At 43.0% G+C, this 13,189-nt stretch overlaps 1 protein-coding gene across 3 annotated transcripts in view; it reads left to right on the top strand.

Annotated features, from left to right (window-relative positions):
* Nucleotides 1-13,189, top strand: part of PRKCQ (protein kinase C theta) — a 187,617-nt gene that overhangs the window by 71,255 nt on the left and 103,173 nt on the right. For all 3 annotated transcript variants that reach the window (XM_047064849.1, XM_047064850.1, XM_047064851.1), the window contains 3 exons: nucleotides 3,132-3,261; nucleotides 7,174-7,283; nucleotides 8,013-8,130. In XM_047064849.1, coding sequence (XP_046920805.1) covers nucleotides 3,132-3,261; nucleotides 7,174-7,283; nucleotides 8,013-8,130 — 358 coding nt within the window. The remainder of the gene's footprint in view (nucleotides 1-3,131; nucleotides 3,262-7,173; nucleotides 7,284-8,012; nucleotides 8,131-13,189) is intronic.

The following is a 13,189-nucleotide window of genomic DNA, read 5'->3' as shown; positions in this document are numbered from 1 at the left end:
GTCTGGAGATTGGGGGAAGGAAGAAGAGAAAGCAGCAAGTGGCTTTGAGGAGAAAGGATCTGTGAGAGAATTTTCTTGGGATGGGAAAGCAAGGTGGTTAGAGAAGGACAGTAGGAGTGCCAAGGACAGTGAAAAGTCCATCTGAGTTTGAAGGGCCAGCCTGCCAGGTGTGGGATTTTCTCCAGCCATGGGGCAGGCACAGAGAAGGCAAATTGATTGAATTTTTGCAGAGCAGAATATCTCCTAAAATTTAGAGTTGGAAAGGGGACAGTCTTCTATTACAGGTGACTCTTCTAAGGCCTAAAGAGGTTACAGTAGTTCCTCCATAGTCAACCATCTATAATATAAGTAGCCAGGCTGGGACTCAATTTTAGGTCTCAATCTCCCAGAGCAGTGGTGTTGGGGGTTCCCCCTGCCCCAGTTTTATTGAGAAGTAATTGACATACATCATCGTATGAGTTTAAGGCATATAGCATGATGGTTTGATTTACATATACTATGAAATCATTACCACAATGGGTTCAGCTAATATCCATCACCATTCTGGAAAACAGTGTGGAGGTTCCTCAAAAAATTAAAAATAGATCTACCCTATGACCCAGCAATAGCACTGCTAGGAATTTACCCAAGGGCTACATACAGGAGTGCTGATGTATAGGGGCACTTGTACCCCAATGTTTATAGAAGCACTTTCAACAATAGCCAAATTATGGAAAGAGCCTAAATGTCCATCAACTGACGAATGGATAAAGAAGTTGTGGTTTATACATACAATGGAATACTACTTGGCAATGAGAAAGAATGAAATCTGGCCTTTTGTAGCAACGTGGATGGAACTGGAGAATGTTATGCTAAGTGAAATAAGTCCTACAGAGAAAGACAGATCCCATATGTTTTCACTCTTATGTGGATCCTGAGAAACTTAACAGAAGACCATGGGGGAGGGGGGAAAAAGTTACAGAGAGGGAAGGAGGCAAACCATAAGAGACTCTTAAAAACTGAGAATAAACTGAGGGTTGATGGGGGGTGGGAGGGAGGGGAGGGTGGGTGACGGGCATTGAGGAGGGCACCTGCTGGGATGAGCACTGGGTGTTGTATGGAAACCAATTTGACAATAAATTTCATCTTAAAAATAATAATAATAATAATAAATAGAATAAAAAGAGAAAACAGGATTTCTCCTTGTGATGAAAACTCTTAGGATCTACTCTCTTCCTTGTACATCACCCAGCCATGTTGGTTGTGGTCACCATGCTGTAGGTTCCATCCCCAGGATTTATCTCTTATAAATGGAAGTTTGTACCTTTTGACCACCTTCCTCCACTTACCCCTGCCCCCCAACCCCCTGCCTCCGAGAACCACAAGTCTGATCTCTTTCTATGAGTTTGGGGGGGGGGGTTGTTTTTGTTTTTGATTCCACATATAAGTGAGATGATACAGTATTTGTCTTTCTCTGCCAGACCAGTGTTTTGTTTGTTTAAACCAAGTCACCACCTCGCAACCTGCCTTTCTGCTCTCTCTACCTGATACCTTCAGCTTTCCTGGAAAAATCCCAAATTATAAGAATGTCTCTTAACCTCAATGGCTAATGTCCACTGGAAATAGAATGAGAGCCACGAGTATAATTTTAAATTTTCAGGTATCCTCACATGAAAATTAATGAGATAGTTTACGTTCTTTTTCTCTTACAAAATCTTCAAAATGCAGTGTGTATTTTATACTGAGAGTGTATCGTTTTACCGCCTTGCAGGTGCTCACTTGGCCCACATGGCTAAATGAATATCATATTGGAAAGTACAAATCTATAGTCTTTCCCAGACATATCTTGAACTATTTGAGCTTGGGGTTTAGATTTGAGGGAGAAGACTCCCAGCCTGGACCTTGTCATTAATTGTTCATATTTACATGGGAATGTTTATACAAGCTGAGATCTGAAAATTATTTTTTCTTGGTCGAAAATGAGTAGAAGAGGTTCTAGGCAACTTTTAAATAATTTCAAACAGCCATTCTAATGACCCGATGGTGGCTAACATCCTCGGTGGTAATATCAGATACATCACTGTGAATGAATAGGTCTTCTTTGCTGTGCACATCCCCAAGGGAATTGTCTAATTAAGAACTTCTGGAGAGATGATAAATCTTAGGTAAAACTTTCTTTCTTACACAAGAATATCGGTATTCTTACCAGGAATCAAACCTCCTGATGCTGTGGCTGCTGATGCTGTTCATGTGATACGGTTGGCTAATGGAGATAATTTCAACTCCAGAAAACTGAAAACAAAACAAAACAAAAAAATCCTGCTGTATATCTACCACCAGCATCACTCTCTCATCTCCCCTCTCCCCATCCCCTAAATCATCAGGTTCATTTTGTTGGAGAAAGGGTAACGGTGAAAGGGTATAGGCTGATTCTGACTTTCGACTTGGAGACATCCTAGCCCACTCGCTCGTGTGCGACCTAGACAAGTCTTGCCCTCTCTGTGCTTAACCACCCCATGTATCAAGTGAGGATTCTAATAGAGGCGACTTCCAAGGGGGTATTTGCAATATCACGTGTGTGGGAGGTAATATGTGCAGCATACTTGTCCCCAGCACCTGGCAGGCCCCTTTCCCTGCCTGCCACCCCCTCCATCCACATGCAAGAGCTGTGACATGCTTCACACGTAGGCTTTTATACTGTTAAGCCCATAGCAGTGTTTCCCCTAGAGGAAGTATTACGTAAACATCTTCCAAAGGTTAGCATACTCGTTCTGGGTTGAAAAAGAAAAGGAAGTATTTGTACGAAAATAGGAAGGGCAGTGCAACGTTTACCTAGATCCCATTTAGATAAGTGACCCCAGTCCCCTCTTCCTGAAGCTGTGAGCCTCTCTGTGGGAACGCCCCACGCGTTCAGCTTACTCCAGGTTACCCGACGTCTGCATATTATGCACTTGGCTCTTGCCTGGAAGAGCTAATGGCTGCCTGCCTTCTTTGGCCATGGCCGGAAGGGTTGACAAGTAACACTTATGCCCTGAGGTAAGTGCACATTGTTCCAGTGTTTTCAGTGCTCTGTTGGACTCGAGTGCCTGCCAAGACACCCAAAGTTGGAAAGCAGGGACGCGCGTTTGGTCACACGTTCTTCCTTTTTTCAGTTCCACAAGGAGAGGTTCAAAATTGACATGCCGCATAGATTCAAAGTCTACAATTACAAAAGCCCGACCTTCTGTGAGCACTGTGGGACCCTGCTGTGGGGCCTGGCGAGGCAAGGACTCAAGTGCGATGGTGAGTCCAGTGGGAAAGGAGCGTGGGCCCCGTTGCGGGCCCCCTAAGGGGTGGCTCTGCACCCTTAATGGAGAGCATGAGGGAAGGGGGGAGGAGAGAGGCTGGACTTCTCCAGCTGACCCGGATGACCCCGACGTCTTGAATGTGAAGTGCCCAAGATGAGACACCAGTTCTGTTCCTTCCTTTCCACCCCAACACCTTAATGCTTGTAGCCCAGAGAAGTGCAAGCCCGTTGAGTCTAAATGTCAAGTTTCCTGACCTGTCCCCCTTCTCTTGTTCCCTGTTGTGCTGGGGAGAAAGGAAGATAGCATTTTCCCTGACTGGCCCCCCGGCTGGGACCCGCCCTGCCGTGTCTCAGTGTTCGGAGCCTGCCCCTTCTGACCCTGCCTCTCTCCCTCACACCAGCCCTACAGATTCTCTGTGTAGCCCATCAGGGAGCAAGCCCAGCTCATCTGCTTGGTTGATGGATGGTCCTGCACATGAGAATTCTGTGACTGAGACCGTAGGCTCTGGGCCCTAAGCGTGCTGCAAACTCACAGTGCCCAGTAAGAGGCCCGCCCCTCTTACCATTCTCCCTCCTCTGATCTCCCCTTGAAGGCTGGCATTGCAGCTGGCAATACAGCCAGACTGAGCCCACAGCTCTGCACTCGTCAAGATTTTTAGACCTGCCCTGAGAAGGAGTAAAAAGCACTGCAATGCTCTAAAAGTTCAAATGGCTAAGGCAATAACCTCTAGACACTGAGATGCTGTTACATCAGGATTAGGCCGGAGGGAGGGAAAGATTCCCACGAGCCACTTCTGCCTTTTGAGTGGGGCTGGGGGTGGAACAGGGCCAGACAGACTTTCGAAAAGGAGGGAGTTCTGCTGCGGCAGAGGCCTTTCTGTTTTGAATGATTAAAGGTAGAAGCCACTTTACTTTTTCTTGGTCACCCCATTTTGTTTTATGCCACTGGTTAAATCTTCTGCAATTCTTATCTTTTTTTTTTTTTTTAAACTTCTTTAAATTCAAGTTAGCTAACCTACAGTGTAGTTTGGTTTCTGGAGTAGCGCCCAGTGATTCATCCTTTCCGTATAACATCCAGGGCTCATCCCAACAAGTGCCCTCCTGAATGCCCATCCCCCGTCTAGTCCATTCCCTCCCCTCCAGCAACCCTCAGTTTGTTCTCTGTAGTTGAGAGGCTCTATGGTTTGCCTCGCTGCCTGTATTGATCTTATTTTCCCTTCCCTTCCCTTCCCCTGTGTTCATCTGTTCTAGTAATAAAGGCAAGGATCCCCTTTAACAGCCTTCTCTTCCTCATCCCCGTTGCGTTTACACGCCCGGTGGAGTCTGGAGTGACATGTTAGTGGAGGCAGGAGGAAGGTTAGGCTTTCAAACCATCACTGAAGGCCAAACCCAGATGTAGTGAGAATTCATCTCAATAATCCCTCCGTAGCCCAGAAGTGCCACTGAGCACGTAGCTGTTTATACCCGCTCGAGAGCACACAGGTGGGCCTAGTAGTCTGGAGGACCTTTAGGAGTTCATAGGCAAGAAGTAATTCCCGAATGGAACAAGCGGGGCGTGAGTGATGGCTCCCCTGGTCCTCTGATGGTCTCTCTCACAGCTCAGGTTTCCCCTCCCTAGAGCCCGAGCACCTCAGCTGCCCAGTGGTGCCAACAGCCTGTCTCTGCCTCTGAGCTTAGAACCCTCTACGACGGTTCCTCGCCATTGTTTCACAGACATTGTTTCTGTTCCGTCCTCCCTAACGTTCTTTCTCCTCCATTCCCTTCTCTTTCCCTGTCTCCCCCCACCTCCTGCATGCCAGGCAGCCCCTCTCCACTCTCCCTTCCTTTCCTCTTCCCTCTTCTCCCCTCCCTTCCTCCCCAGCACCCTCTGTAGGTATCTGGCCGATACCTACAGACATCCCTGTGTCCTCACCCCCCATGCCCTTGACTTCACCTCTCCTCCCTCTCTACTCTCTGGACTCTGTTCCTCTGCCTTGGCCCTGCTCTTTCTATCTTGTTCTTTTCTAAGCCGCCTTCTTAAGTAGGGCCTCCCTTTGTCTTGATTCTGTCTCCTTTCCTCTGTCCACTTTAATTCCCATGAAAATCATCATCCAAAGGGCCTGTTTGCACTCAAAGAGATCAAGTTGTCACCTCATAGGTTAGTAACAGAGACGTAGGACATTACCATAGTGGGGGTGGGGCCTGCCTTCATGCCAGAGCATCCGGGACAAGCTTAGATCTGGCTACCATGTTAAAAAGCAAAGTGAAACTTCCCACTGCTTCATGCTGAGTCCTCGCCAGCTGCCTCCCTTTGCCTTGCGGTACTAAGGAAATGCAGCTGGGACTTCCCAGTGTGCAACCCGCAGAAACACATCCAGTAGGAGTCGTGCTGAAATTCACAAGGGCAGAAAGCCATTATAAACAGCATAGTGACTATATTAAGGGCTTTAGTCATACATAAAAGATTTCACTTAGAATGGATTTGGGTTCTATCATGCAATATACCAGGACAAGTACTGGTTTATATTTACATAGAAAATGCTATTTTATTATGAACTGTTGGAGGAAGAGTAAGCCAGTTAAAACTAAGGGCCGAAGCCTGCTCAAATTCCACTTCAGTAGTTTAATGTATATCTCTTTGGAATAGATAATGAAGATAAAAGACAAGTTGTAGTTGTTGAGCATCTGATGCCAACCACTGTACTAAGCTTACTAAGCTCTTTGCACACAAATGGGTTAATAAGCAGGTAAGAGTACAGGGCACCTGGGTGGCTCAGTCGGTTGAGCATCCGACTTCGGTTCAGGTCATGATCTCAAGGCTTGTGAGTTCGAGTCCCACATCAGGCTCTATGTTGACAGCTCGGAGCCTGGAGCCTTCTTCAGATTCTGTGTTTCCCCCTCTCTCTGCCCCAACCCACTCGCATTCTGTCTCTGTCTCTCTCAAAAATAAACAAACATGAAAAAAAAAAAGCAGGTCAGAGTAAAAGTGTGTTGTTTTATAGCCTCTCTTGCCTAATGCCGTTATAACAAATGCTACTGATGGACTTGACAGAATGAAATAGGACTTGAAAACAGAATTCTATCAGCTGGAGTTTGAAAATCTTACGTTAGATTTTTTTTATTGTAATAGCAGTGTTTCATAAGCAGAATTTCATTTTTCTAAACCAGTGACTTGAAGTAGTAGCTGTCTTTCTACAGACGCCCTGGTCTGCACACATCCCAATCCAGGAAGGCTCACGGGATCACAGACAGTGGAGGGTGGACCTTCACTGCACTTTTTTCAAGACTCATAAATTGGAATATTCCCCGAGAATCATAGGACTTAGAGGCTAGATCATTTGGTTCAACCAGCCCAACTCTGCCATATGGGGAGAATGGCCTCCAGGCCACTTCCCTTCTCCCCACTCCCATCCCGAAGCACAGACCACACCCACCATGCATGCAGGCTGAGGCTTCAGCCTAGAGGGGAGGGAAGCTCCTTGCACCCCATGTGGGGAAGGGGATACTTGGACTCCAATCTAGAGTGGAAGTGAACCACCTTCTATCCTGGCCTGGCACATTTTCACCAGAGAGAGCCAGCATCGGTGCTAGTCTCTCAGCAATGGCATCGTCTAAATGCATACCGACAGCAGCCTTCCTCTGCTGTCAGCAAAGCTCTGCTTCTGCCTCTGGTGGGAGTCCCTCCCCAGCACCACATCCAGGAGCCTCTGGTCTGTGTGTGTAGTCTTGGGAAGGGGAGGTGGACGCGTGGTGGCATTGTAGAAGCACTGCCCTCATTTATTTGTATTCAGTGTCTCCTGCTGCTGGGAAGATGGCTCTAGGGATTTGCCAGTCGTTCTTCAATGTATGTGTACCTGAAGCAGACCTGTGCAAAGTCCGCTCAGTGAGTTCCGTTCCTCTGGCTCACAGTGTCTCTCTCTCCTTTGCAGCGTGTGGTATGAACGTACATCACAGATGCCAGACAAAGGTGGCCAACCTTTGTGGCATAAATCAGAAGCTGATGGCCGAAGCACTGGCAATGATTGAGAGCACTCAACAGGTAGGAAAGGCTTTTAGGTTAAGTTCCTCCAGTTTCAACTCAGCAAGGACTACTCGAGTCCTCCTTCCCTTTGATCTGTGGAGCAATATGGAGTCTGTTTCTGAGCATTTGCCTTGCCTCTGACTTTCATCCTTATGCCCATATCCCCACTCGGAGATATTGATTTACTTCATGCATTTGTTTTATAGATATTTTTAGGATCTTAAATTCTTTGTGGCATGAGCAGGGGCAGAAACAAATTCATTGAAATCATTGAGGATTCATTACCAGCTTTGTACCTATCTACTGGCCAGAATCATCCCTAAAATGTGCACGGAACACTGAGTCGAGGGCAACTTTTGCCTTGCCATTTACTCACATGCACTAGGACTAGAATTGAATTTTTGTATCTAAGAACAAACCCTCTTGGTGTTGCTTTGTAAGCTCTCTTTCCATCCATTAACCTTCCATTCTTATTTGTGACTAAATGATGTAGACAGTACAGGAGAAACCAGTTAGCCCCTGGAAAAGTATGAAAGAAGTGAATATGTGCCTGTTCGTGTATAAAATATAATAGGTAGACTCTTACAGCATATGAGATCCTAAAAGAATGCTGAGGGAAAGAAGGATGTTGGTTATCTATGCATTTAGGATTCTTAAACGGATCTCAACCCCGAGGGCAGCAGGCTGAGCTGATGGGGCCGTAGCGGGTGGGTAGGTGGGTGGTCTGACTCTTTGTTTATAATCTAGGCTCGCTGCTTAAGAGATAGTGAACACATCTTCAGAGAAGGTCCCGTTGAAATTGGTCTCCCGTGCTCCATAAAAGGTGAAGCAAGGCTGCCGTGTGTACCAGCATCTGGGAAAAAAGGTAGCTATCCTGATCCTCGGTAGAATCATTGTCAGCAATTAATCTTGGTCAGCCCTAATGGAGTCCTCTAGATTTCAACTCTCCATTTACCTGGTCTGATAGGTGGGAGGCTCCTACTTCTTGGAAGTGAAACCAAAATATGCCCCATTAGGAAACCTTTGTAAGAGGGTGGGAGGTGAGGGCAGGGAGAGAATGGGATATAGGTCTACAGTAGGGCTGCAAACGTTTCCTTATTTTTAGAATGTTACTTCCTGTCACTGTTAAAAGGTTTTGCAAAATAAATCTACCATGAATTTCAATGGTGGGAATGTCACAGTAGGCCATCCTGTTCTATACCTTTGAGACTTTTTGGGGAAGGTTAAAAGTAGAAAAGGGAAGACTAGTGGTGCCTCAACATACATGACATCATGGAAGTTCCCCAGCCTACTTTCTGAAAGTAGTTCATGAGAAGATATGCCCACATGAATCCGGGAGATGAATAGTTTCAACATACATTATAAAATATAGGTTTTCCCCACTATCCTAAAGTAGACTATTCCTGTGAAACCTTTTTTTTTTTTAATTGAAGTATAGTTAACATACAGTGTGACTTAGTTTCAGGTGTACAACATATTGATTCAACAATTCTGTACATTACTCCAAGTTTTTCTGTCACCATAATGATGTTATTATATTATTATTGACTGTATCCCTTATGCTGTGCTTTTCATCTCTGTGACTTATTTTTTTGTAACTGGAATTTTATACCTCTTAATCCCCTTTATTTCATGCACTCCCCCCACCCACCTCCCCTGTGGCAACCACCAGTTTATTCTCTATATTTAAGAATGTTTGGGGGCGCCTGGGTGGCTTGGTTGGTTAAGCGTCTGACTTCGGCTCAGGTCATGATCTCACGGTCCGTGAGTTCGAGCCCTGCGTCGGGCTTTGTGCTGACAGCTCAGAGCCTGGAGCCTGTTTCCGATTCTGTGTCTCCCTCTCTCTCTGCCCCTCCCCTGTTCATGCTCTGTCTCTCTCTGTCTCAAAAATAAACAAACGTTAAAAAAAAAATGTTTGGTTTTGTTTTGTTTTTTACATTCCACATATAAGTGAAATTGTATGGTATTTGTCTTTCTCTGTCTTATTTCATTTACCATGATACCCTCCACATCCATCCACGTTGTCACAGTGGCAAGATCTCATTCCTTTTTATGGCTGAGTAATATTCCCTTGTATATATATCATAGCTTCTTTATCCACTCATCTATTGATGGACACTTCCATATCTTGGCTATTGTAAATAATGCTGCAATAAACATAGGAATGCGTATATCTTTTTGAACTAGTGTTTTCATTTTCTTTAGGTAAATACCCAGTAGTGCAATTCCTGGATCGCATGGTAGTTCTATTTTTAATTTTTTGCGGAACCTCCTACTGTTTTCCACAGTGGCTGGACCAGTTTGCTTTCCCACTGCCACCATACTGTTTCTTTTTCTCCACATCCTCACCAACTGTTGCTATTACTTGTCTTTTTGATACTACCCATTCTGATTGGCGTAAGATGATACCTCATTGCGATCTTTATTTGCATTTCCCTGATGATTGATGATGTTCAGCATCTTTTCATGTGTCTGTTGGCCATTAGTATGTCTTCTTTGGAAAAATGTCTGTTCAGATCCTCTGGCCATTTTTTAATCTGTTTTTTTTTTTTTTTCGGTGTTGAGTTGTACAAGTTCTTTATATATTTTGCATATAAATCCCTCATCAGATACAGCATTTGCAAATATCTCCTCCCATTCACTACCTTGCCTTTTTGTTTTGTTTATGGTTTCCTTTGCTGTGCAAAAGTTTTTTATTTTGGTATAGTCCCAATAGTTTATTTTTGCTTTCCTTTCCCTTGCCTAGGAGACACATCCATAAATATGTTGCTAAGACTGATGTCTAAGATATTACTACCTGTGTCTTCCTTTAGAAGTTTTATGGTTTAAGGTCTCATACATAGGTCTTAATCCACTGTAGGTTTAGTTTTGTGTGTGGTTTAAGAAAGAGGTCCAGTTTTGTTCTTTTGCATGTAGCTGTTCAGTTTTCCCAACACCATTTGTTGAAAGGACTGTTAAAAAAAAAGCCTCTTTTTCCCCACTGTATATTCTTGTCTCCTTTGTCATAGATTCACTGATCATATGGGTGTGGGTTTATTTAGGGGAGCTCTATTCTGTTTCACTGATATATATGTCTGCTTTTGTGCTGGTACCATACTGTTTTGATTATTATAGCTTTGTAGTATATCTTAAAATCTGTGATTATGATACTTCCAGCTTTGTTCTTCTTCAAGATTACTTTGGCTATTCAAGGTCTTTGTGATTCCATACAAATTTTAATATTATTCTAGTTCTGTGAAGAATGCTGTTGGTATATCGATAGGGATTACACTGAATCTGTAGAGTGCTTTGGGTAGTATGGACATTTTAACAATGTTAATTCTTCCAATCCCTGAGCACAGAATATCTTTCCATTTGTTTCTGTCACTTCAGTTTCTTTAGTCAATGTTTTATAGTTTTCAAAGTACAGGTTTCACCTCCTTGGTTAAGTTTCTTCCTTTTATTTTATTCTTCTTGATGCAATTGTAATTTGGATTGTTTTCTTAGTTTTTCTTTCTGCTACTCTGTTATTAGTGTACAGAAATGCAACACATTTCTGTATATTAATTTTGTATTCTTTGACTTTGCATTTTCAGTTCTAATAGGTTTTTTGGTGCAGTCTTTAGGTTTTTCCAAATATATGTCATTTGCAAATGTGACAGTTTTACTTTTCCCTTATAAATTCTGATGGCTTTTATTCCTTTTTCTTGTGTGATGGCTACAGCTAGGATTTCTAGCACTGTGTGGAATTAAAATGGCTTGAGTGGACATCTTTATCTTGTCCTTATCTTAGAGAAAAACTTTTGGTTTTTCACTATTGAGTATGGTGTTAGCTGTGGGTTTGTTATGTACGGTCTTTATTATGTTGGGGTATTCCCTCTAAACCCACTTTGTTGAGAGTTTTTATCATTAAGGTACGTTGTATTTTGTCAAATGGTTTCTCTGCATCTATTGAGATGACCATGTATTTTTTTATCTTTCCTCTTTTTAATATGGTATATCACGTTGATTGATTTGCAAATACTGAACTACTCTTATATCCCTGCAATAAAACTCACTTGACTGTGGTGAATGACTTTTTTTTAATGTATTGCTGAGTTCAGTTTGCTAATATTTTTTTTTAAATTTTTTTCAACATTTTTTATTTATTTTTGGGACAGAGAGAGACAGAGCATGAACGGGGGAGGGGCAGAGAGAGAGGGAGACACAGAATCGGAACCAGGCTCCAGGCTCTGAGCCATCAGCCCAGAGCCCGACGCGGGGCTCGAACTCACGGACCGCGAGATCGTGACCTGGCTGAAGTCAGATGCTTAACCGACTGTGCCACCCAGGCGCCCCGAGTTTGCTAATATTTTTAAAAGATATTTGCATCTGTGTTAATCAGAGGTATTAGCCTACAGTTTTCTTTTTTTGTAGTTTTGGTATCAGGGTAATCCTGGCCTCATTGAATGAATTTGGAAGTTTTCCTTCCTCTTCTGTTTTTGGTATAGTTTGAGAAGAATAGGTATTAACTCTTTATTTATTTATTTATTTTTGAGAGAGAGAGAGAGAGAGAGAGCGCACGAGCAGGGGAGGGGCAGAGAGAGGGAGACACAGAATCGGAAGCAGGCTCCAGGCTCTGAGCTGTCAGCACAGAGCCTGACGTGGTGCTCAAACTCACAAACTGTGAGATTGTGACCTGAGCCGAAGTCAGACTGAGCCACCCAGGCAACCTCTCTTGTACTCTTTATTATTTCCTTCCTTCCACTATCTTTAGGTTTTTTTTTTTCCAGCTCATTTAGGTGTAAGGTTAGGTTGTTTATTTCAGATTTTTCTTGTTTTCTGAGGTAGGCCTGTATTGCTCTGAAGTTTCTTTTTAGAACTACTTTTACTGTGTCCCAAAGATTATAGATCATTGTTTTTTCATTTTTATTTGTCTCCATGTATTTTCTGATTTTTTTCTTTGATTTGTTGACCCGTGCATTGTTTAGGAGCATGTTGTTTAGCTCTGTGTGTTTGTGGGGCTTTTTAGATTTTTTTCTTGTAGTTGGTTTCTAGTTTCATACCATTGTGGTTGGAATGGAGACTTGCTATGGCTTCAGTCTCCCTAAATTTATTTACAGTTTTTTGTTGCCTAACATGTGATGTATTCCGGAGAATGCTCCACGTGCATTTGAGAAGAATGTGTATTCTGCTGCTTTGGGGTGGAATATTCTATACATGTCTGTTAGGTCAATCTGGTCTAACATGTTCAAAGTCACTGTTTCCTTATCGACATTCTGTCTGGGTGATTTGTCCATTGATGTAAATGGGGTATTGAAGTCCCTGGTATCATTGTATTACTGTCAATTTCTCCCTTTATATCCCTAATATTTGCTTTATGTAATTTAGTATTCCAATACTGTGTACATACATATTTACAATTTTATGTCCTCTTGTTGGATTGATCCCTTTATCATTATGTAGTGCCCTTTTTTGTCTCTTGATCCAGTCTTTGTTTTAAAGTCTATTTTGTCTGATACAAGCATTGCTATCCCAGCTTTTTTTTTTTTTTTTTTTTGCTTCCATCTGCAAAGTATGTTTTCTCATCCCTTTACTTTCAGTCTGTGTGTGTGTTTAGGGCTATGAGTCCCTTGTAGGCAGCATATAGATGGGTCTTGTTTTTTTGTTTGTCTTTTGTTTTTAATCCATTCAGTCACCGTCTGTCTTTTGGTTAGAGTATGAAGTACATTTACCTTTAGGGTAATTATTGACAGGTATGTACTTCTTGCCATTTTGTTAATTGTTTTCTGGCTATTTTTGTAGTTTTTTTCTTTCCTTCTCCCATTGCTCTCTTTCACTGTGATTTCGTTACTTTCTTTAGTGTTATGCTTGGATTCCTTTCCCTTTATTTTTTGTGTATCTACTATTGGTTTTTGATTTGTGTTTATTGGGTTCATATATAACCTCTTATGTGTACAACAGTC

This window comes from Lynx rufus, unplaced genomic scaffold (assembly GCF_022079265.1).
Source record: "Lynx rufus isolate CCGP_SWC_20201006 ecotype Redwood Valley unplaced genomic scaffold, mLynRuf1.p SCAF_7, whole genome shotgun sequence".
Classification (NCBI taxonomy): domain Eukaryota; kingdom Metazoa; phylum Chordata; class Mammalia; order Carnivora; family Felidae; genus Lynx; species Lynx rufus.
Note: the sequence above shows the minus strand (reverse complement) of the source record. Positions and strands in the feature narration are given on the sequence as shown.